The 24,712-nt window shown below is 43.6% G+C and overlaps 2 protein-coding genes and 1 pseudogene across 7 annotated transcripts in view; 1 reads left to right on the top strand and 2 right to left on the bottom strand.

Annotated features, from left to right (window-relative positions):
- Positions 1 to 551: 551 nt before the first annotated feature.
- LOC111187164 (small ribosomal subunit protein eS4, X isoform-like) lies at positions 552 to 1,403 on the bottom strand. Its single transcript, XM_022598554.2, has one exon. It carries the CDS (start codon positions 1,386 to 1,388, stop codon positions 600 to 602), a length of 789 nt encoding a protein of 262 aa, XP_022454262.1. The 5' UTR covers positions 1,389 to 1,403; the 3' UTR covers positions 552 to 599.
- Positions 1,404 to 2,625: 1,222 nt separating this feature from the next.
- The window catches only part of PEX14 (peroxisomal biogenesis factor 14), a 144,990-nt gene continuing 122,903 nt past the window's right edge, over positions 2,626 to 24,712 (top strand). For 2 of the 6 annotated variants that reach the window (XM_022598760.3, XM_089901576.1), the window contains exons 1-3: positions 2,650 to 2,701; positions 14,052 to 14,174; positions 19,851 to 19,898. Coding sequence is in view for 2 of the 6 variants with exons in the window: in XM_089901567.1 (XP_089757693.1) it covers positions 2,666 to 2,701; positions 19,851 to 19,898 (84 nt within the window). In the remaining 4 variants the exon portion in view is untranslated. Of the gene's footprint in view, positions 2,702 to 14,051; positions 14,175 to 19,587; positions 19,697 to 19,850; positions 19,899 to 24,712 lie in introns of those variants that run through there. The other 4 variants (XM_089901567.1, XM_022598757.2, XM_089901588.1 and 1 more) reach the window with 4 other exon arrangements.
- Positions 12,986 to 14,262, bottom strand: LOC111187276 (large ribosomal subunit protein eL32 pseudogene; annotated as a pseudogene).

Here is a 24,712-nt window from a genome sequence, read left to right as displayed (position 1 = left end):
CATGCCGGGAGATGTAGTTCTCGCTGTAGCAAATCACGCGTGGGACCAAGGCACGCCGGGAGGTGTAGTTCTAGTTGCAGCTAATCCCCTGCGGCCCCGGGGGCATGCCGGGAGCTGTAGTCTGTGGGTTCAAAGCCGACTTAGGTCGCGCAATCCGGACGCCGGAGGTGGTTTTTTTTCCTGCCTTATATTAAGGAGTTGCATTCGCGCGTTCAAAATGAGGTCAATAGGGATTTACTTTGTATTATGAAGGACACGCCCGTATACTCCCTTGAATTGTTACAGCACTCCTTTCAGTATATATAGATAGATGCAAGATATTAATACATAAAGCAGTGTCATTGTACTGTGTTAATTTGTTTTTCCTTTCCAACCTGAACAAATCTATAAAATGTCCCAACCTTCACGCTGATCTGAAGGAAGTCAGTTTTAAAAAGTGATGAGTGTAGCTTTCAGTCTGGCTGAAAACATAACAGAGAAGCATAAGGTACTCGCACATTTCCACTCTTTTTTTCTTTTTAACACTAAAGAGGCTTTTAATTATGTAATATTATCTATAAGTACAAAGACTTTCCCAATCACGTCACTTAGAGATAATTTTATCCACTGCTCTGTTTGGCAGCCAGTCTCTTGTCTCTCTCCTCAGCAATGGTAAGGCGGATACCCTTTCCACGAGGAAGAGAGATCCATGGTTTGTTGCCTTTGCCAATAACAAAAATGTTGGAGAGCCGCGTGGCAAAGCTATTGCCGTTGGCATCTTTCACATGAACTGCATCAAAAGAACCAGGATGTCTCTCCCGGTTAGTGATCACACCAATTCTTCCCAGGTTAGCACCTCCAGTCACCATGCACAGGTTACCAGTGTCAAATTTGATTAAATCAGTAATCTTGCCAGTCTCCAAATCAATCTGAATGGTGTCATTCACCTTGATGAGGGTATCAGGGTAGCGGGTGGTGCGAGCATCATGGGTCACCAGATGAGGGATTCCTTTTGTCCCCATAAAGACCTTTCTCACTTTGCATAACTTATACTTGGCCTCCTCAGGTGTAATACGATGAACAGCAAAGCGACCCTTGGTGTCATAGATCAGATGAAAATTCTCTCCAGTCCTGTCAATGCTGATGACATCCATAAAACCAGCAGGGTAGGTTATATCAGTGCAGACCTTGCCATCAATCTTAACGAAACGCTGCATGCAGATCTTTACTTCATCTCCTGTTAGGGCATACTTAAGTCTGTTCCTTAGGAAAATAACTAGAGGGAGACATTCCCTCAGATTGTGGGGACCGGTAGATGGACGAGGAGCAAACACACCAGTTAGTTTATCCAGCATCCAATGCTTTGGAGATGCTACGCGCTTCAGGTGCTTCTTGGGACCACAAGGCATGGCTGCGCTAGGCACGGAAATAGCTCCACTCTTTCGATTCCCTGCTTCAGCTCTGCAAATTGGGTTGGGACGTCGGAACGAAATGCTTAAATAACTAGATTAAACATTAAGGTCTCAAAGAAACCAGAGAGAAAAGGGTGAATGCGAACCACATTACTGTTGAGATTGTTCAGATGCTGCTTGACAATACATTTGTCTTTGTTCTAATACTGTTACTTATGGAAAAGTCTGTGTTTTTCACTCCTGAAAAACTAACATTTAAGATTAAAGTAATAATTTAAAAATTATCAGAAAGTTTCCTTGCTTAAAAAGGGGCATTCTCCGCGCACCGCGATGAAGAGTGGCCCCCACTTGCCGCAACTAGAGAAAGCCCTCGCACAGAAACGAAGACCCAACACAGCCATAAATAAATAAAATTTAAAAAAAGGGGGGGCATTCTATATAAACAAGGAATAATTATCAGCCCGTATTCATTCAGGGTCAATCTCTTTCATATTTTGTTTATTAAAGGAAATCAGATATTATGAGAAAAAGACATGTAAAATTGTTTGGTAGGAGGAATTGTTAACTGAGGCAACCCTTTTGAATACACCATCATTGATCAAAAAACAACTGCAATGTAACTGATAGTTCTAATGTATGCAGCCCTTTCGTATAATTTCACAGTTAGCTTAAAATCTAACAACTCAACCGCTATAAAGTGAAAACGGTTCGTAGAAGCCTCTCCTCTCCAAAAAGCCCCCCTTCCGAATTCTCCTAATAGACCTGCATACCGTTATCAGACTCCTAGCTCCAAGATGTAATTGCGTGTGTGTGTGTGTGTGTGTGTGTGTATTTGGCCTAGACTTGAGAGCAGGGGTTGAGTCTTGCATCTTTTTATTTCTCGCGGCTACCAAAGTGCCTGGCAAATGGTAGGCACTCGACTGAACCATCAGTTAATTAATTAATTTCCAGGTTTCTTCACATTCATTCATTTATTAAATACTTAGGGTGTCCCTACATGTGCCCAAGGCACTGTGAAGATGGGCAGAGATTTAATTCAATAAGTATAATATACATATAAGAAAGCAAAAAGGACAGGCATCGTTCTTGCTGGAAAGCAGAGACCTAATGGAAACCGTAAGCGGTGTGAGGGATGTGGGAGCTCCCCTCTCCTCCCCGGGCGTCCCCCATCGACAGCTCAGTTCCGGCTACTTTAGTCTGGGCGAGAGAGCGAGAGCGAGGGCACTTGGGAGAAGCCTCGCCCAGCGGCGATAGACTAGTCAGGCCTCAGAAAGATGGCGTCTTCGGAGCAGGCAGAGCAGCCGAGCCAGGTGAGGGTAGTGGGACTGCCCCGCCGTACTGGCGGGGACCCCGCTGGAGGGGGCGCTCGGCGGGTGGCTGGGAGCCCGGTGGGGACCCTGAGCCTCGGAAGCCGGGGGCTCCGACCTCTTGCCCCCTCCGGGGCCCCGCCCCTCCCCGGGTCCTCGCCGCCCGGCCCCTCCCCGCGTGACCCCTCCTTGACCACATTCCCGAGCAGGGGCCCGGGGGCGCCCGAGGGCCCCCCCCACTTCCCGCCTGCCGGCCCCTCGGGTCCCACTTGTGCTTGGCCAGGTCGGTGGCGGGACCCTTGAGAGGCCCCCCCCCAGGCTTAAGCTGCGAGGGCCCCTGCTTGAGGAGAGGGGTGAGAGAGGCTGGATCGTTCCCGGCCCTTCCCGCTCGGGATAGGCCTTACTCCATCAGGGTTCACTCTCTCTCGCAGCCTCAGCCTTCTGGGTGGCCCCGCTGCCAGCCTCTTCGTCTTTAGTCACCTTTGCGTTTTCCCTGCCAAGTTGGAGGGGGGGAAATGTACTTGGATCCTCTCAGTGCGTTGGTAGGAAGTGGACTCGCTGTAATGAACCGACGCCACCGAGCTTTTGGCTGGTGATCCGTCTTTGCTGCCCAGAGTTAGGTTTTCTTGGCCAGGGGCTCTAGCTTTTCGGCCACAGACTCAGCCGAATCCCACTCCAGTCGGGGGACCTTGAGGACCAGTGCTCCTGCCTGTACGTCTGCTCTGCTGTCAGGAAGCAGTGGATGCTAAGGCCTCTGTAGGCGTTTGTACTCCAAAGGTGGGGTGGGCTGAGGTGAGGAGGATGGGGTAAGCGGTACCTTACAATTACGGTGTGTGCTGTCATGCGGAAGACAAATTACGCTTATTATCTCGTTTAATGCTCATTACAACCTTTATGAAGTACGGGCTATTAACCGCCATTTTGCAGGGTCTGTAACGCGCCGCAAATCGGTTTGAACCCGGCTGCGTGTGTGTCCACTAGTTAGCCCTACATGTTTAAGTTTAGTTAGGATTAGATAGAGGAGGAAGAAACTGGTTTCAACCTGGACCTCATCACTCATCTCTCACCTGCTTGAAACACCTGTGGACTTCTCAGCGGCCTCCTGGTATTTCAGTTCCTTCCTTGGAAGAATACGGCTTAGTGTTTCTTGTTGCTCTTTTATTCTTCATGATAATTCTGTTACAGGAATTGCACATAGAGGAGTTGTGAGTTCCCCAGACCAGCTTCCGTTAGCAGAGTGAATGATTCAGAGAGATGTCCAGATTGTAAAACGTGAGAAATATCTAGGTCTGATTCTGGTCTTCTCACTGTCGGAAATTCTGGAGTGTGGAGAGTGTCCTGGTGGTGGGGTGGGCCCTCCTTTCCTGCCTTAACCCGCTTAGCTTGCTGAAATGCTGAGGCTCCTCAGAATCTAGGTTCCTCTGAGCTGTTACATGTTAGGAATGCCCATAGGCTGGGATTAAAGGATGCCAGCGCGTGTAATTTGCCTGTGCTGTGAAGGTTACTAAAAGTTCTGCCACTCGGAGCCTTTGTAGTGCCCAAGGATTCCTTTGGTTCTGGAAATTGTCCTCTCTGTACACGTGCAAGGGATCTAGGTTCCTTAAGGGGGCTGGGCCAGCACTTGTTTGGTTTTCAACTCTGCTGCTGCTTTGCCCTCCTTTCCAAAAGCTGATGGAGATGGGATTGCATCAGAAAATGCTGGCAGCTTGGGAAAAAACTTGAATGCTTTACGCCAAATTCTGTCACTGACAATAAGCTGCAAATGCACACATAAAACAAAATTTTTTTTTTAAAGTTTTATTTTTGGCTGTGTTGGGTCTTTGCTGCTGCGCTCAGTCTTTCTCTAGTGCGGCGAGCGGGGGCTACTCTTGGTTGCGGTGCGCGGGCTTCTCATTGCGGTGGCTTCTCTTCTTGTCGAGCACAGGCTCGAGGCACGCGGGCTTCAGTAGTTGTGACTCACGGGCTCTAGAGTGCAGGCTCAGTATTGTGGCGCATGGGCTTAGTTGCTTCGCGGCATGGGGGATCTTCCCGGGCCAGGGCTCAAACCTTGGTCCCCTGCATTGGCAGGCAGATTCTTATCCACTGCACCCCCAGGGAAGCCCCAAACGCACACATTTAAAGTAAACCAACTCTCTCTAGCAGTTGCTTCTCATTTCATTTTCTAGTCCTGATCAGTGGGTTTCCCATTTCTCCAGTAAAGCAGAGTGGAACTGAAAGAATGAACTGTTTGGGTATTTCCTCTAAACCTGGTTTGTGTCTGAGAAGAACGCATCACACCTTTGGGACTGAGGCAGTATTCTGTCTCTCATAGAAAGTTTGTTAGTTGGCCGTGTGGCATCAGTCTCTCATTTTGAAAGATTAAGGGTAAATAACCAACAGTTTCTTTCTTTGAAAGGCAGTGTAGAGCAGTGGTTAAAAGTATGGACTCTGGAGCCATCCCCACTGGGCTAGGATCCTAGCCCCACTACTTACCAGCTGTGTGATCTTGGACAAGTTACTTAACTTCTCTGGTCTTAGTTTCCCCATCTGTAAAATAGGAATAATACTAGTGCCTAACTCATAGCATTGCTCTGAGGATTAAATGAATTAACTTATTTTAGAACAGTGCCTGACACAATGTGTTACCTATTATTATTCCATTCAGTAAACTCTGGAGTTTCACTTACAAACCATCTAAGCCTTTTCTCAATCCCTATTAAAACATTTTTTGGGATATGAAATTTCATATGTTGACCACCAGTCCACTAAGGTTGGCTTTTAATTTGCTCGGAAGTAATTTCCTTGAAATTTAAAGGAACACGCTGAATGCCGGTGTTTATCCTAGCTGTCCTTTGTGCCTTTTAGATTTCAGCGATATACTTTCGTTTTCATAATGGTATAGTCTTTTTAGGCTGTCTTCAAAACAGTCTGTTGGAATTGCATTTATTGCTTATCCTGTTTACTCCACATTACTTGGTTTTGTATGGCTAATCTCTTATCAAAGTCCCTTCTAGTCTGTACATGTTATGGCCCATAGGAACGGGAAATGTCATCCCTATTTTTGTACTTTCCCATCAGTTTTTCTGTCTTTAGTGAAGGGCAGAAGCATGGTTCAATCTGATTGTTTAATGGTTGTTGAATATTGAGAATTATTACGGAACATAGATTTCTAATCTGTTCAGGTTCACTGGATATAATAAATTTTGGACTGAGAAAACACAGAGGCAGGGAAGGGAGAAGAGTACAGCAAAGATGTTACGGAGTGGAAGAGCATGGCCTTGTATCCTGACAGACTTTGCTTTGAACTCCAGCACTCACTTACTATTGGACTTGTCACTCTACCTCTCTGAACCTCAGTTTTCTTCTCTGTAAAATGGGAGTAATAATAATCCCATTTGAGGGTTGACCGAAGCCACAGATTTAAGAGTGTGTGGTGCATATTAAGTGCTCAGTGAATGTTGGTTTCCTTCTCCAAGTTTCTGTACGCAGTTTTGGAAGATTATTGAACTCTTGAATAACAGTTGTTCAAACAAGACATTTTTCCCCTCACTCTTTATTTTGAAAAGTTTCCAACTTATAGGAAAGTTGAAAGAATAATACAGAGAACTCCTGTAAAACTCCCATAAAAACTTCACCAAGATACACTGTTTACATTTTGCTGAATTAGCTTTATCTCAGTCTCTTTATGTATATTTTTGAAGGATTTGATAGTAAGTTACAGACGTCATGATATTTCATCCTAGAATACTTCATCTTGTCTCTCATAAGAGTAAGGTTATTCTCCTACATAACCATAATACCATTATCACACAAGGAGTTTGGTATTGATAAAATATTATATACTAATACCACATTCAAAATTCTCCAATTTAAAAAAACAATCAGGATCCAATGAAGAAATAGGGAGTGCATTGATTTGTCTCTTTAGTATGCTTTAATTTAGAATGACTCCCTAGCCTTTAAAATTTTTTAAAAACTTTTTACTGCTGTTTAACATACACCCAGAAATTACACCAATTATGTGTCCAGCTTGGTGAATTTTCACGGAGTGAGCACACACTTGTGTAACCAGTACTCAGATCAAGAAATCAAGCGTTACTGGGACCTCAGAAGCCTCCTTGGCGTCCCTCCCATTACTAGCCGATCCCCCAAAGCTGCCCCTATCCTAACTTAAAATCCATAGATTAATAGCTTTTTGAGTGACCAAGTCTTTGTGGCCAAAAGCTTTACTGTGGCATTCCAATAGATGTGTTGTGGTCAGTTTTGACAAATGTATATACCTGTGTAACCACCACCACAATCAACATCAAAACAATTCCAGTATTCCTGAATGTTCCCTTACCTTGCTTCCCAGTAAATCCTAGCCTTTGGCCTCAGGAAATCTGAACTGCTTTTTATCACTATAGATTATATTTGTCTCTCCTAGGATTACATACGAATGTATTCATAATGTAAATATTCTTTTGTGTCTCACTTTTGCTCATAATAATGTTTGTGAAATTTATATTGTATGTCTCAGTAATTCATTACTTTTTATTAGTGGGTAGTATTCCATTGTATAGCTATACCACAGTTTGTTGATCTGTTCACCACTTGATGGATTTGGATTATATTAATTACCTATTGCATAACAGTGTTATTATAAATTTAGCAGCTTAACGCAGCACATGTTTATTGTCTCACAGTTTCTGTGGGTCAGGAGTCAGGACACAGTTCAGCTGAGTCTCACAAGGCAGCAGTCAAGGTGTCTGCCAGGGCTGTGATCTCATCGGAGTCCTGACTGGGGAAGGATCTGCTTCCTAGCTCATGTGCTTATTGACAGCATTTAGTTCCTTATGGACTTCAGACTGAGGACCTCTCTTTGTGACTGGCTGTCACCCAGGACCTGCCCTCAGTTTCTTGCCACATGGGTCTTCCCAGGATGGCCACTTGTTTCCTCAAAGGCAAGTGGACATTACAGTCTTAAGATATTGTAACCACATGCATGTAATTACATGCATTCTGTCACTGTTACTGTACTCTGTTGGCCAGAAGCAAGTCATAGTTCCTGCCCACACTCAAGGGGACAACACAAGGGAATGAATACCAGGAGGTGGGGATCATGGCGGTCACATTAGAGTCTTTCCCCCACATGATTGGTTCTAGTTTGGGGCTACTATAAATATTCAAGTGTGTTTGTGAATACATATGTTTTCATTTTTCTTGGTAAATACCTATGAGTGTATTTACTGGGTCACATGCTAAGTGTATGTTTAGTTCTATAATAAATTGCTTACGTGTTTTGCAAAGTTGTACTATTTTTCATTCCACCAGCAGTGTATGAGCATTCCAGTTGCCCCACACCCATATCAACCCTTGGTATTGTCTGTCTGTTTTAATTTTAGCCATTCTAGTGAGTATGTAGTGGTATTTCACTGTGCTTTTAATTTGCATTTCTGTGTTGACAAATAACATTAAGCAGCTCTTTTCATGTGCTTATTGGTAAAGGCTGAGGTTAATTTTTTTTTTCCCCATATGGATATCAGTTGTTCCAGCATCATTTGTTGAACATATTACCCTTTCTCCATTGAATTATCTTGTCATCTTTGTCAAAAATAAAAAAAATTGTATATAATAGGTTAATTTCTGGACTCTCTTCTGTTCCATTTATCTATGTTTCTCCTAATGTGAAGGAAATACAGTTGACTCTTGAACAACAGGAGTTTGAACTGCCTGGGTCCACTTATACTTGGATTTCTTTTTCAACAAATACATATTACAGTACTACACAATTCATGGTTGGTTGAATCCATAGATATGGAGGGCTAACTGTAAAGTTACATGTGGATTTTTGACTGTGTGGAGGGTCAGCCCCCCTAACCACTGTGTTGTTCAAGGGTCAATCGTACTATCTTGAATGCTGTAGCTTTATAGTAAATCTTGAAATCAGGTAGTGTAAAGTGTTCTGACTTTATTCTTTTTCAAAATTGTTCTAGCTTTGGTCCATTGCATCTCTATATAAATTTTAGAATCAGTTTATCAGTTCTTACAAAAAAGCTTGCTGGGATTTTTACTGGGATTGTGTGGAATCTATAGATCAGTTTCGGGGAGAATTGCCATCTTAACAATATTGATCCTCTAATTTTGTAAAATGATATATGTCTCCATTTAGGTCTTTTTTTTTTTTTTTTTTTTGTGGTATGCGGGCCTCTCACTGTTGTGGCCTTTCCCGTTGCGGAGCACAGGCTCTGACGCGCAGGCTCAGCGGCCATGGCTCACGGGCCTAGCCGCTCCGTGGCGTGTGGGATTCTCCCGGACTGGGGCACGAACCCGCGTTCCCCGCATCAGCAGGCGGACTCTCAACCACTGCGCCACCAGGGAAGCCCCTCCATTTAGGTCTTTGATTTTCCTTAGTAGTATTTTATAGTTTTAAGCGTGTAGGTCATGTACACATTCTGTTAAATTTCTCTCTAAATAATTCATTTTTTTGTATTTAATGTTTAAATTTCATTTTTAATTGTTCAGTGTTAGTGTACAGAAATAAAATTGAGTTTGTGTGTTGGCCTTATATCTGCAGCCTTGTTAAGCTCATTTGTAATTCTAATAGTTTTTTGGGTAGATTCCTTGTTTCTCTGTAGATGATTATGTCATCTGCAAGTAAAGACAACTTTACTTCTTGCTTTCCAATTTGTATGCCCTTTTTTTTCTTGCTTTATTGCACTGTGCAGGACTTTTAGTACAATGTTAAAAGAAATATTGGGAGTAGACATTCTTGCCTTATTCCTGATCTTAGGGAAAATGCACTCAATCTTTCATGTTTAAATATGATGTTAGCTATAGGTTTTTCAATTTCTAAATTTAAAAAATTTTTTATTTTTGGCTGTGTTGGGTCTTCATTGCTGTGCACGGGCTTTATCTAGCTGTGGTGAGCTGGGGCTACTCTTTGTTGTGGTGCACAGGCTTCTCATTGCAGTGGCTTTTCTTGTTGTGGAGCACGGACTCTTCTAGGTGCACGGCATTCAGTAGCAGCATGTGGGCTCAATAGTTGCGGTGCGCGGGCTCTAGAGCTCAGGCTCAGTAGCTGTGGCGCACGGGCTTAGTTGCTCTGCGGCATGTGGGCCTTTGCCAGACCAGGGATCAAACCCATGTCCCCTGCGTTGGCAGGCGGATTCTTAACCACTTCACCACCAGGAAAGTCCCAACCATAGGTTTTTTTGAAGGTCCCCTTTATTTTTACTTTGCTTAGTTTTTTTTAATCATATGTGTTTTGAATGTTGTCAGGTGCTCTTTTTGCTGTCTGTCGAGTTGATTCTATTGTTTTCTTCCTTTATTCTGTTAATATGTGAGTTACGTTGATTGATTTTTCAAATGTTAAACCACTCTTGCATTTGTTGGATAAATTCCACTTGGTCATGATATATTACCCTTTTTATTGATATATAATGCTGGATTTGATTTGGCAATATTTTGTTAAGGATTTTCACATTTATGTTTATGAGGGATATTGACTTATAGCTTGTGTGTGTGAAATCTATGTCTAGTTTTGTTGTCAAGGTAATGCTGGCCTATCAGAATGAATTGGGAATTTTTACCTTTTTTTTGGCTGCGCCACGCATCTTACAGGATCTCAGTTCCCAGCCCAGGGATTGAACCCGGGCCACGGCAGTGAAAGCCCGGAATCCTAGCCACTAGGCCACCAGGGAGCCCCCACCCCCCGACCTTTTTTTTCTATTATACTTTCTGAAATAGTTTATTATAAGACAGCTATTATTATTTTCTTAAATGTTTGATAGAATTCACCAGCGAAGCCACCTGGGTCTAGAGTTTTCTTTTAAAATTTTAGTTGTAAACTTAATTTCTTTTTACTATTTATTTATTTATTTTGGCTGCACCAGGTCTTAGTTACAGCATGTGGACTTCTTAGTTGCGGCATGCATGCAGGATCTAGTTCCCCGGCCAGGAATTGAACCTGGGCCCCCTTCATTGGGAGCATGGAGTCATACTCACTGGATCTCCAGGGAAGTCCCTTAATTTCTTTTTAAATTAAGTATTTTAAAATTATGTTTTAAATTATTAGTTATATATTTTAAAAACAGATATAAGGCTATTAAGCTTTTCTGTTTTTTTCCTAGGGTCAGCTTTGGCATATTGTGTCTCAAGGAATTTGCAGTCATTTGCAGTTGTCAAATTTGTTTGTAAGGTTTTTCATAATATTCCCTTATCTTTTAAAAAATTTTTTAAATTTATTTATCTTATGGCTGTGTTGGGTCTTCGTTGCTGCACGTTGGCTTTCTCTCTAGTTGCAGCGAGCAGGGGCTACTCTTTGTTGCGGTGTGTGGGCTTCTCATTGTGGTGGCTTTTCTTTGTTCCAGGCTCTAGGTGTGCGAGCTTCAGTAGTTGAGGCACATGGGCTCAGTAGTGGCTCGTGGGCTCTAGAGTGCAGGCTCAGTAGTTGTGGCACACAGGCCTAGTTGCTCCGTGGCATGTGGGATGTTACTGGTCCAGGACTTGAACCCGTGTCCCCTGTGTTGGCAGGCAGATTCTTAACCGCTGCGCCACCAGGGAAGTCCCTCCCTTATCTTTTAAATGTATATAAAATACGCAGAGATTTCCCCTTTTTCATTCCTAATGTTGGAAATTAATGTCTGTTTTAATTGATCAGTCTGCATACAGATTTATCAATTTTAGTGTTCTTCAGAACACCAGTTTTTATTTCATTGATTTTCCTCTGTTGTTTGTAAGTTTTAAATTTTATTTCTTACTATTTACTTTGGGTTTCATTTGTTCTATTTTTCTAGCTTCTTTTCTAAAGTCACTAACTAAAACTGTAAACTTCCTTCTAAGCACGGCTTTTGCTGCATTCCACAAATTTAGATGTGTTGTGTTTTCATTGTCATTCAGTTCAGAATATTTTCTTACTTCCCCTGTAATTTCTTCTTTGACCCATAGATTATTTAGAAGTCTGTTTAATTTCCAAACATTTGAAATTTTTCCGTATTTTTTTCTGTGATTTCTAGTTTAATCCCATTGTGATCAGAGAACATTTTCTATATGATTTCAAGTCTTGTAAATTTATTTTATGGTCTGTCTTGTTGAATTTTCCTTATGAACTTGAAAATACATTTTACCGTTGAACAATATAGATTTGAACTGTGCAGGTCCACTTAAAAGCTTCTTTAATAAATACATTCTTCATTACTACACTATTTGCAGTTGGTTGAGTCTGTGGATGGGGAACCTTGGATATGGAGGGTCAACTGTAAAGTTATATGTGGATTTTTGACTGTGTGTGGGTCACTCCCCCTCACTCCCTTGTTCAAGGGTCAACTGTAATGTATATTTTGCTGCTGTTGGGTGAAGTGTTCTGGGAATGTTATTAGGCCATGTTGGTTGATAGTATTATTTAGGTCTTCTATATCCTTACTGACTTTTTGATTAAGGTGAGAAGATTATTTAAATCCCCAACTATAACTATGGATTTGTCTTTTTATCTTTTAAATTCGGTCTGATTTACTTTATGTGTTTTGAAACTATTATGTGTGCATACTTATACAGGATTATTATGTCTTCTTGACTGACTCCTTTATTTTGGAAATGTCCTTGTTTATCATTGGTAATATCTTTTAGTTTGAAGTTGCCTGAGATTAATATTGCCACTACAGCTTTCTTATGATTAGTGTTTGCATGGTATATCATTTTCCATCCTTTGGCCTTTTAGCTATGTGTGTCTTTTTCTTTAAAATGGGTTTCTTGTCGGCAATATATAGCTCCATCTTTTACTTCTTCTTCTTTTTTTTTTTTTTTTGCTGTATGCGGGCCTCTCACTGTTGTGGCCTCTCCTGTTGCGGAGCACAGGCTCCGGATGTGCAGGCTCAGAAGCCATGGCTCATGGGCCCAGCCGCTCCGCGGCATGTGGGATCTTCCCGGACCGGGGCACGAACCCGTGTCCCCTGCACCGGCAGGCGGACTCTCAACCACTGTGCCACCAGGGAGGCCCTATAGCTCCATCTTGCATTTTCTCCCCACCCAGTCTGACAATCTCTGCCTTTTAATTGGAGCGTTTTAACATTTCTTGTGGTACAAGTATACTGTTGGCAAATTCTAGCTTTTTTTTTTCCTTTTGAAAAAATCTTTAATTTGTATTCATTTTTGAAAGATATTTTCATTGGATATAGAATTCTAGGTTGACAGTCATGTTGTATCTCCCCCCCTCCCCCCCCCGCCCTCTGTGGGCATTTTAAAGATACTATTTTTTTTTAAATCTCAGATGGCTGAGTTTTTATGTGTTTTTTTTTTTTTCAACACAAACGCAATGTGCACATGATCTGTCTATTCATTTTCTTTGCTGTGCAGCCTGGCATTGGGATTGGCGACTCTGATGGCCAGCGGGGCTGCTCTTTCCGCAGTGGCTTTGAGTTCTTGGAGTAATCTCAGCACAGTAAGATTTGTTTCACATCAGCAGCCCTTCAAGCTCCTTGAAGTTGTGGACCAGGAACTTCCGGAAGCCACTGGGCAGCATGAGCTTTGTTTTCCTGTTGCTCCCATAACCAATGTTGGGCATCAGGATCTGGCCCTTGAATTTCCTGTGCACAGTGCCTCTGGATTTCTGCCAGTTCCGCTTAATTTTGACGTATCAGTCTGACTGGTGTGGGTTGAACTTCTTGGTCTTTTTGACAATCTTGAGCTTCACGAGGGGTTTGAGGGCGGCCATGGTGGCTGCCACCTCTGTAGGCAGGCCAAGGAAGAGCTGAAGATACTGTTCCATTGTATTTTTTTTGGTTTGCACAGTTGCTGATCAGAAGTCTGAAGTCATTCTTAATTTTGATTAATTTTTTTCTGGCTACTTAAAGGATTTTCCCCTTTTCATGAACTTTGAGCACGTGATTATGGTGCACCTTAGTCACTTTTGTGTTTGTTCTGCTTGGAGTGTGTTGAGCTTCTTTGTGAGTTTGTAGTTTTCATCAAACTTGGAAATTTTTCAGCCATTATTTCTTCAAATATTTTTCTTTTTTTGGTCTTTTTTCCCCCTCTCTGTCCTTCATTTTGCTCAGTTTCTGTTCCTATGTTTTCAAGTGCACTTACTTTTTTTTTCTGCAGTATCTAACCTATTGTCATTACCATTCAGTGAAATTTTTATTTCAGACGTGTTTTTTCATCTCTGGAAGTTCTATTTTCTTTTTATACCTCACATTTCTCTCCTTACTATGATCATGTTTTCCTTTAAATTCTTTTTTATTTATTGAGGTTTACTCGACATACCACATTATGTTAATTTCAGGTGTACAACATGATTTGATATTTGTATTTTTTAAATGAGTTAAATTCTTGAATAAAGTTATGACACTGTTTTAATGCTCTTGTTTGCTAATTATTCTAATTTTTCTTATTATTATAGGTCACAGTTTCCTGCTTCTCGACACATGTTGAGATTTTTGATTAGGTGCTGGGTGCTGTGAATTTTACATCATTGAGGGTCTGGATTGCGATCTTACTTTAAAGAGTGTTGAGTTTTGTTCTGGTGGGTGATTAAGTTACTTTTGGTTCATTCTGATTCTTTCAAGTCCTGATCTAGGGTCGTTTTTATCCTAGGGGTGATCTGACCCCCCCCCCCGCCCCCCACCAAGATGTGGCCCTTCCAGGTCTCTACTGAATGCCCTGATCGAGCAGGGAGAATGCTTCACTCTGGTGCTTGGGACTTGTGAGACCTATGAGGGTTCTGGGAACTGTTCAGCTTGCAGCTTCTTCATCAGTCTTTTTTCAGTCTCGTGGAGTGTCATTCTATGCATGTACACATTTTAATATTCAGTACAGACTTAAGGAAACCTCTGTGCAGATTTCTGGAGCTCCCTTTCTGCAAAGCTCCCTCCTCTCTGGAACTCTGTCCTGCACCTTTCAGCTGACTTAGCCTCCCTGAACTCCAGTCTGTTTCCTCAATCTGTTGCTGGGATCTGCTGGGATTCCCCCCTCCCACCACTGCCCCCGTCCTGGGTCCTTGGTCTGAAATGTGCAGAAATCTGGCAGAAGCCAGGGTGGTCTTAGGGCTCCTATCATTTGTTTCTGTTCTGTCAGGAATCAAAGTCCTGTATTGCCTGCTGTCCAGTGTCTACAAACAGTGGTGTCATTTATTTTGTTTAGTTTTCTAGTTGTTTACAGTGGGAGGGTAAACCTGGTCCCTATTACTTCATCATAGGGCAGACTCTACTGGTTCATTTTGAGCAGAAGAATGATATAACTTTCATGATCCTCATCTCATCCTGAATGTGGGGTGTTGGTATTATTCCCATTATTCCCGTAGATGAGGAGCTGAGGTTCAGAGAGGTTGACCAGTATACCCACAGCCCCTCAGTTATTAATGCCAAAGGTCATGCACTTGCCACTATACCAGTGCCTCTCCAACAACATTTGTTGAATTGAATCTTATTCTTCCCAGCAAAGAACTATAGGCCATATCTTGCCTAGGACATACCCAGAGCTACACAGTTGCTGGCAGGTATAGGATGAGTGCTCCTAGAACTGAGTGTTTTTCTGGTTGCTCAGATCTGAGCTGTGTGTGCAGTTGACTTTGCTGTGCATCAAGGTCAGCACGTGGGCACACCTCCTGGCTGGGGAAGGTCAGTGCCTGGACAGCAGGAGTGAGAGCGCCTTTTGCCTCTACCAAACTGACACATTTCTCTCCCTGCCACTGTGGCTTTTTTTGTTTGCCTGTTTATTTTTTAAAGCATTCTGATGCTTTTTCTCCCTGCCTGCTCTCTGCATTCCAGCCTCTGAGGATCCTGACTGCGGATCCTCAGCTGGTGATTTCTAAACCTTACTATTACTATTATTATTTTTAAAACCATAAACCACCCTGTCAAGAGTTTTCAGGATTAAGTTGGAATTTAATTTGTAGGGATTTGTTTCAGGCTGGAAAATAGACTTGACCACTTAAAAGGGGGTCAATGTAGGGGCAGGTGTTTGAGAAGTATTGGACTTTCACAAAAGCTGGCCTGATGAGACTCATGGACCTGTGTGAGCTTAGTTTAGCTTCTGACAAGCAGTTGCCCGCTCAGACCTTTGCCCTCTTTTTTTTTTTTTTTTGCGGTACTCGGGCCTCTCACTGTTGTGGCCTCTCCCGTTGCGGAGCACAGGCTCCGGACGTGCAGGCTCAGCGGCCATGGCTCACGGGCCCAGCCGCTCCGCGGCATGTGGGATCTTCCCGGACCGGGGCACGAACCCGTGTGCCCTGCATCGGCAGGCGGACTCTCAACCACTGCGCCACCAGGGAAGCCCCCTTAGCCCTCTTTTGAAGCAGCATCATGTAAAAGATGGGAGTCTGTCTTCCTCCGCCTCATGAGGAAGCGGAATGGTCAGGATTCTCCCAGGGGTCCTGTTGGTGTTTGCATGGAATAGTTTTTCATGGTGTCCATTGCAGGACATTTAGCCTCCCAAGCCTCTGCCCTCTAAACGCCGATGGGACTCCCTGGTCACTGTGACAGCCAGAAACACCTCCACACATTTTTAAATGCCCCTGTGGGGGTGATTATGCCCCAGGGTTGAGAACCGTTGGGTCGTGACATTGCTTTGAGAGTGGCCAGATTTGTGGTTTGTTGTAGGTGAAATGTTCCAGGGAAAGACACTGCTATGGTCCTTTGCTTGCTTCATTTTGGCTTATGTATATAAAGTGGTTCCTTTGGTTTAATTTTTTTAATTAAAAAAATTAATTAAGCCCATACTTATTGAGTACAAGTGACATTCTAAGTGCTAAAGATCTGCCTTCACTAAGGTGGTAAAGTGCCTGCCTTCAAGGAACTTAAAGGATAGACAGATAATAAACTAGTTATATAATGAAGAATTTCAGATGGTATTATCAAGGAAATCAACGTGCAGAGCAGTAAAGAGGAATGAAGGCTGTCTTGGTCATGAAGAAATAGTTTTCTAAAGGACACAGACAGGAGATCGGGATGGTCCATTTTAGATTACAGGTATTTCAACACGAGCTGGCGAATCATCTAGAATGTAATCATATTGGGCAATTCCCAGATTGGCGAGAAGTCCTCTGAGTTCACTAGTAAGGTCTAACCGACCTCAGACAGTACCGTGAGTTGGAATACGGGTGTGGAAATGCTTGTTCATTTCTAAGCAGCCTCCGAGATTGAGTTTGGAGGTTGGGCTTTGGTGTGCTGAGACCCCAGAAGGCTCTGTGAAGCTGAGGTTTGAAGAATTTGGAGAGTGTTGCTGTTTAAATTCCTTGGTGGGGATATGCACACACATGTGTGCTTTTTATACACCTTGAATATCCCTGGAAGAATATATAAGGAGCCAGCATCAGTGCTGTGTCCCCAAGGAAGAGGAGGCTGTTGGGATGAAAGGGAAGCTTCCTTTTAAATTTTTTTAGTATTTAATTTTTTAAAGCAGAATATATTTACATGGCTCACAGTTTAGAAAGGTAAAGAAGGGTATACGATGAAAGAGACTTACTTGGTACTGTATATTGCTTAAAGTTTTTCCTCTGGCACACATTAGCTATTCAGGGGATGAACTAATTTTAAGGGAAGTTCCTTGGAGATAATGCCTCAGTGATTAGTTGTATCTCAGGAAGAAAGTTTTGGTTTAAATCAGAATCAGGCTTCCTAAATATTAAAGCTGTTTGTGTTAGTTTGTTTCATCTAGTCAAATAACCTACATTATTATTTATGGGGTAGTATTAAGGTTGTTGCTTAATAAAATGTAGTCTAAACAAAACTCGATTATTTTGATTAAGTAGAAGGGCTCACATCATCTTAGTACCAGTTACTACCTGAGTCATCATGGGCCAGTTGTTTAACCTCCCTTGCCTCAGTTTCCTCATCAGCAATAATTTCATACATTTATTATGAGAATGAAATGAAGAAGGAGCTAAATACATGTTAGCACTTAGTATTTACCAAATGGAGTGAAGGAAGCCCTCAGGAAGGTAATGAACTTTATATAACCCATTCAAACCAAATCTGTTCTGCTCTTTATTGACCATTCATTCATTCAGCAAATATCTATGGAAGGCCTAATCTGTGGCTGATACTGTCCTAGGCCCCAGGGATACAGTGACGAGCAAACACAGACAGTTTCTGCCCATGTGGAGTTTATAGTCTGGCGAGGGACACAAACATCAATCGGATATCACACACTTAAAGTTGCAGTTCTGCCCAGCCCTTGAAGGAGAGGTATACGGTGTGAGTGTATATTAGGGAGATTTGATCGTGTCATGGCTGTCAGAGAAGGAATGCTTCCCCAGAGAAGTGACTTAACTGAAATCTGAAGGATGAATCAGATTGTCAGAGGGAAGGAAGGGAATACCTGGTGTAAAGTCCCACTGACAGAGGAAGCAAAGGCCAGTATGTCTGTTCTGCGCAGAGCTGGGGTTCGTGGTGCCACGCAGACCTAATATGTAGTCAGAGGAGACGCGTGGCCAAGCTGGGAAGGCTTTTCTGTATTAGCGTTGTTGATGTTTACTGGGGCAGGTTGGTGGATGAGATCAGATTATCGTTTTGAAGCGATAGTCTGTTTGCTGTGTGGAAAATGAATTAGAAGAGAGCCAGCGTGGATGTGCGTGAGCTGATTAGAAGGCTATTGCAGTGGTCCAGGCAGGAGATTTTGGAAGCTTGGACCTAAGTGATGACAGAAGAAATGGAGAGAAGTGGATGATTGATTCCATGGATATTTAGGAAGGCGTATTGGCAGGACTTGCTCTGGCAAGTGAGGGGAAGAGCTGTCAGGGATGGCCTTTTGGATGCTAGTTTGCGTATTTTGGTGGAGGGTTGTGACATTCACCCAGACAGGGAACAGTGGAAGCGTACAAATGTGGCGGAGGGAGAGGATTATGAATCTGTTATGGGATTTTGTTAAGTCCAAGAGGAGGCAGGAAGGCAGTTGGGTGTAGAACTCAGAGGTGTCTGGACTAGAGATCTGAACGCATGAGCTTACTGATGCCTGGAGCCTTAGGAGGGAGGGACAGTGGGGGAGGGAGGAAGGGAAAGCATGCTTAGGTTCTCTGAGACTTTCTAGTTAGTTTCATGCTGGCTGACCTTCTTGTCCTGGCAGAAGAAGGGGCTCTTGAGACAGGACTTTGAATGAGGAGATAGAGTCCTTCCAGCAGAGTCCTTGTCACTGGGCCCTGTGCCCACTGTGTGGTAGCAATTGGGCATGAGGAAATCTTTGGGGACCCTCTGTGGACTGGACTTTCTCCTCTTCCACCTTCTATCCTTTTTCCCAGGAGGCTTGGCACTTGCCATCTGACTAGCTGGGAGGAGTTTGGAGGCTGGCTCCTGAGACCCACAGATTAGCTCATTTGTCTGGATATTATCTGTAGATAATTGGAAATTGGTTTGAACATCAGTAACAGTAAACTAATCATAACTCTCTCAGGCTGCTTGTTTCCTTCTTTTGGAGATTTGTAGATTTCCTCCCAGTCTGTCTGTCTCTGTCTCTCTCTCTCCCTTTCTCTGAATTTTGGCCAGATCAGCCAAGGGTTGAAGGTAAGTGTGAGGGTGAGGGGAGAGATCCAGAGAAGGAAACAGACTAGGGCCAGGCGAGTGGGCCACACGCTGCCTGGCTGTGGGTTGCTCTGCTTATCTGTCAGCTTGTCACTAGCTTATTTACAAAAAGGATTTAAACTCGGCTTTCTTTACTACTGGGGATTGGTATCCTTAGTGACAGGTGATAAATAGGAACCAGTGTCCATAGTTTGCTGCTTCCTTGGCTCCAAATAGATGCCCAGAGAAAATGCTGAGCGTGGGCAACTGGGGCCCCCTTGTGGCTGAATCTGGTTCTCCACTTTTGCTCTGCTCTCGCTGGTCAGTAGCGGGGGAGACACGGCAAAAGGGAAGTTTGGCTTTCACTTAAAGGCTTTTGTGGACTTCTCCTATTGCTACGGATTTTGTGATGGTCCCCAGCCCCTGCTCCTCAGCTGCCAGGGCCCTCCTAAGCTAAATGCAGCCTTCTTGAGGTGCCGTGACAGTAAACCCAGAAACAGTCTCTTCGTGTTCACTGGCAAATTCAGGCTCTTCTTCGGGCTGCTTCTTACAGGTAACCCACCACAGAACACTCTGCAGTATGGAAAACTGGTGAGAAATATGAGAAGTAGTTTGTGTGTGTTGCTCGAGAATGGCACACCTTTGGTTTTTTAGATGTCCATTGGGTGGCACTGCGATCTTACTTTTGTTTTTATTTTTCTTTGCAGCCAAGCTCTAATCCAGGAAGTGAAAATGTGGCGCCTCGAGAGCCGCTGGTAAGAAGCCATGATATATAGTATAATTTTCTAATAATTAAAATACTGAGTTTCAAGAAACCTTATGCTCCTATAGTTTTGCATTAGTAGTGCCCCTTTAGGAGTAGGTGCTCTGTGGAGACAGCCCACAAGTGACCTCTAACTTCTGATTCCTCTTCTGGCACTCAGGGATTAGCGAGATCTCCCCTTAGTAAAGCGTGGTCTTTTCTGGAATGGAAAGCATCTGCCCCAGGTGTGGTGATGCACCATTTTACTTGTTTGAATCAGTGGTAATTAGTGGGATGCCTGAAACCTTTGGAGGCTGAGCTGGAGCGAGGTTGCTGGGCCTGACCAAGTAGCTGCTTGATTGTCTGAAATAGCCATTCTGCTCCTCAGGGTGAGGGCACTTCAGGTGGCCTTTGAAGAACAGGTAAGGGAGAGAGTTCCATTTTTGCCTGGTCAGTAATTTGGTTTGTGATACTCATTTCCAACATTATCTGCTTATACTATTTTTTTTTTTTTTTTTCTGTACGCGGGCCTCTCACTGTTGTGGCCTCTCCCGTTGCGGATCACAGGCTCCAGACGCGCAGGCTCAGTGGCCATGGCTCACGGGCCCAGCCGCTCTGCGGCATGTGGGATCTTCCCGGACCGGGGCACGAACCCGTGTCCCCTGCATCGGCAGGTGGACTCTCAACCACTGCGCCACCAGGGAAGCCTTCTTTTTACATTTTAATCTACGGATTTAACTACTGATCACCAGAAGAGTGGCTGGACCATCTTTTGGGGTGTGATTGTATAAACTTCTGGGCATTCTTTCTAGCAGTGAGCCCTGGGCAATCGGCAGCCTCACTGATTTCTGGGTACTTGGAGCCCTGCAGCCCCTTGGCTCTGCTAGTGTTTCTGTGCACTGGCCTTCTCCTGCTGTACTCTGCATCTGCTTGTTGGTTGGTTGTATTTTTATTTCTTTCTTTTCTGGGAGGCCCCGAGCAGTCTTCAAACCCTAGTAGCCTGCGATCGTCCAGAGTTCAGACTCATTCTCTCAAGGCCAGCTCTACAATTACCTTATATTTAACTAATATTTTTTCCCCTCTTTACGTACTTGCTGCATAATTGCTCGGAGGAAAGAAAACACATAGCAGCAATTTATATATATATATAAAAACAATAATTAAAAAAAACCCCGAAATAAACTCCCATCTCATTTGGGTTGATCCTATGAGTTGTGTAATTAGGGCCCTATTAAAAGGTAGACCCTTTCTCCTTCCCCTCTTTTTTTTTTTATTAATTTTTTTATATTAAACTCCCACAGTCTCTCAGTCATGCCCTTATTGCTTTTGGTCAGCCGTTTGCAGCAGCCTGATTAAATGAGGGCACCAGCCGAGCTGTATGGTCTTGTGTGAGCTACTTCTGCGTCTTGGGAGTGGCAGTGGGAGGGTGCCAGGCAGAGAAGCCTCCGAGGGCTAGTGACGGCTTGTGTGGTAGGTCGGGGGTAGAGGATGAGCTGCTGTGAACCGGCAGCAGGCCGGAGAGAGTCATAGGGTGCCAGAGAAGTGATGGGATGGGAGCGCCCACCCACAGAAAGCCCTGAGGCACTCAGCCCAAGTCACACCTTCCCAGGGGAGATTCCTCAGGCCGTGTGTGTTAGCTGTCTCCTGGGTGCTCAGGAACAGACAATTGAAGAATAAAGCTAAGCCTTCTTCCCAAGTAATTTATATATCTTATTTGGGGAAGAAAATGCATTTGTTACATGCGAAACAATTAGCAAACAGCACAAGGCTGTATATAATTTTAGCAAACAGTACAAAATTGTATATAATTTGGTGCAGAATTGCCTGGCTGGGAGTATAAGAGAGCCCTCATTATTCAGAGAAGGAAGAGTTCTCTGGGGGTAGGGGGTGCTTAGGGATGGTTTTTGTGAAACTTGAAGCCAGGTTTGGAGGAATAGGATAGTCCAGTGTTGAGGGAGCACCATGCTCAGTTATTTTTGGTTTTGTTTTTAACTGAGTGGGGTGCATATTTTCCACAAAATTTCTTAATGGAAGCTGCCTGTTCTCTACACTAAAAAGGCTAAGCATGGGATGCTGAAGGCAAATAATCTTGTTCTTTGTTTTCAGAACTAGATGAGCACTTTGGAAGAATTTTTCCCTTTATTAAAAAAGTGAGTTACAACAAAAGAGGCTCTACTGTCTAGTCAGTACAGTGCAAGTTTCATTGTTCGGTGGATGTATTTGGGTGTCTGCATCATTGTTTTGCTCTATTTGCTAGGGAAGGAGGGCCTGATTTTCATATCTGTCCTCTCTGGGCTATAAAAACTGGCTTGTGATTTTGAGTTGATAAGTATGGTCTTGTGGTCTCTAACTGACACATTTGTGTTCATAGCCATCCCCTGGTCTTGATTCCAGCCACATAGGGACACTGCACGTACCTTCTCTTACCCCTTCAATCCTCCTCCGCTCCCAAAAGAACCAACCCAGCAACTCTGGCCACATTAGTGGGATAATTGCTCTATAATGTCATGGTGTCCTCAGGGCTGGTGATTGGTAAACAGACTCATTTTGATAAATTCTGTAAACTCCCAGTTGAAATTCTCTGATTGTTAATGACAAAACTCTTTGCCAGAGTTAAAACGGCTGATTACTTTTTCTTTATACTTTGTTCTCTGAACTTTGCCTCCCAGGGCAAGCTCCAGAGTACTGACCTCTAGCTTCTCCCAGACCTGTTCAGAACCTTCTGTCAGTTTCCCACAGACCCATGATTTCTCATCACCTGTGTGGGCATGTGCTCGGGCCGTCACAGAGGTTCTGGGTTGGTCCCTGCACTGCTCCGCCAGGATCAAGTCCTGCCTAGTCAATAGATCTGTAAGAATGGGTGGACAGTTGTCTGCGTGGAGTAACTCGGTTCCTCTCTTGCTTGGATACAGAAACAGGGGTTAAGTAATGTCTTGAGAGTCCTTCTAGTCATGTGAGTTTAGGGTATTTGAAGCAGCAATAAATATGCTCCCTTGTTTCAGTACAAGCTCCTCAATATTCAGCAATACTGTTGCTTACCTACTTTGTACAACACTTATGGATTTGGGCTAAACTAAAATTTCAGCGTTTTGCTCTTTGACACCAACTTCTTTCTAATGGATGAATCTTCTCTTCCTCTAACCTGTAGGTATAGGTTTCGGTTTTGTTTTTTGTTTGTTTTTTGTTTCTATCCTTTTCCCAGCATCCCTCTACCAAAATAATCCCAAACTACAATTAATGTACCTTTATAAATGATGATGGTAATTCTACTTTATCACGTTCCCTAGGATTAATATTTTTAGTATGCTGAATTCTTTTTTTTTTTAAACATTGCATTCCCATGGCTCATTTATTCTATAACTGGAAGTTTGTTCCTTTTGACCATTTTCACCCATTCCCCCCACCCTCCCCTGAGTACCATTTTTTTTTTTTTGCGGTACGCAGGCCTCTCACTGTTGTGGCCTCTCCCGTTGCGGAGCACAGGCTCCGGATGCGCAGGCTCAGCGGCCATGGCTCACAGGCCCAGCCGCACCGCGGCATGTGGGATCTTCCCGGACCAGGGCATGAACCCGTGTACAGTGCATCGGCAAGCGGACTGTCAACCACTGCGCCACCAGGGAAGCCCCATTTTTAAATTTTTTTTTTTTTAGGTTTCACATATCTGAAGTACGGAAGTATCATGTATCCTCAGGTTTCTCCCTGAGGCTAAGACAGAACCTTGAGGGGGGAGGGGGTGGTCCTGCATCACGTGGTTGATCTCCACCCTTCTGGGGAGCTCATCCACCTTATGCCTGGAACACCGAAGTTTTCCTCTTTGGTTTTTAAGTCAGTTAACCAGAGGCTGGTAATCAAAAGGCCATTAATATCTTGATGAATTCAGGGAGCTAGTTTGTGAGCTTCTCTTTAAGAGAGCCGTGGCTGGTTGCCTGTCTCCTGGAGACCTCTCACACGTACTTCTGGCACAGTCTCCCCTATATTTGTATCTTTTGTGGTTCAAGTATTGATACTTGGGTATACTTGTTGGTGGGCTCACTGTGGATAGGTGATTCTTATGTTTTTTTCCCACCAAAACATTTCTGAAGAATGACATTCCCACGCTCAATCCATTTCTTTGTGTATATACTCACGTACATATGTGTGTATGTGTATATCCAGAACATGTAACACACATATATTTATTTTACAAAATTCAAAGCACTTGGTGGGGAAATAAAATTGATTTTAATAGTGTATTCATGAAAGTGTTTTACAAGCACAGGGATAATAAAACTAGACACTTGGAGATTTCAGGAAATTGTCATTTTTCCAGGAAGAGTAAATAAATATGGCAAATCTAAAGTATTAAGCATTATTATTTAAAGGGTCTGTAGTGGTTGATTTCTGTGGGTGTAGCAGAGTTAGGTTTGCTGAAGTGAACTGTAATCTCCACCTCTTGTTTCCCACTCAGGGTCTGCCTAGAAGCAGTGGCTGGGGGTGATACTACAGGGATAATCCTAAATATGCTCGATTTATTTACTTGTAAAACGTGAATCCTCTGCAGATTTGGTACTTATGGTACCAAAGGCAGGAGGCACCCCTCACGGCTGCTGTGAGGAACTTGGAACCTAAATCGAGTGTCAGCAGCCAGAGGGTGGGGCTTGTGGTGCTCCTCCGTTGGGATGCTGCCGTGTGTCCAGACTCCGGGTGCTGGGCTGGAGGCCTGGGCACCTAGGTAGGAGGAAATGTTGGCTTTCCTCCTTCCCCACTCCCCTCTCATCACCTGTGGAAAACGCTGCTCTTTTAACATTGGCACCCCTTGTCGGGAGGGTGCCTGAGATTCCCGCCTGT

This window comes from Delphinapterus leucas, chromosome 1 (genome assembly GCF_059928025.1).
Source record: "Delphinapterus leucas isolate spDelLeu-1000000601 "Yukka" chromosome 1, BTC_Dleu_Yukka2, whole genome shotgun sequence".
Lineage (NCBI taxonomy): Eukaryota > Metazoa > Chordata > Mammalia > Artiodactyla > Monodontidae > Delphinapterus > Delphinapterus leucas.
Note: the sequence above shows the minus strand (reverse complement) of the source record. Positions and strands in the feature narration are given on the sequence as shown.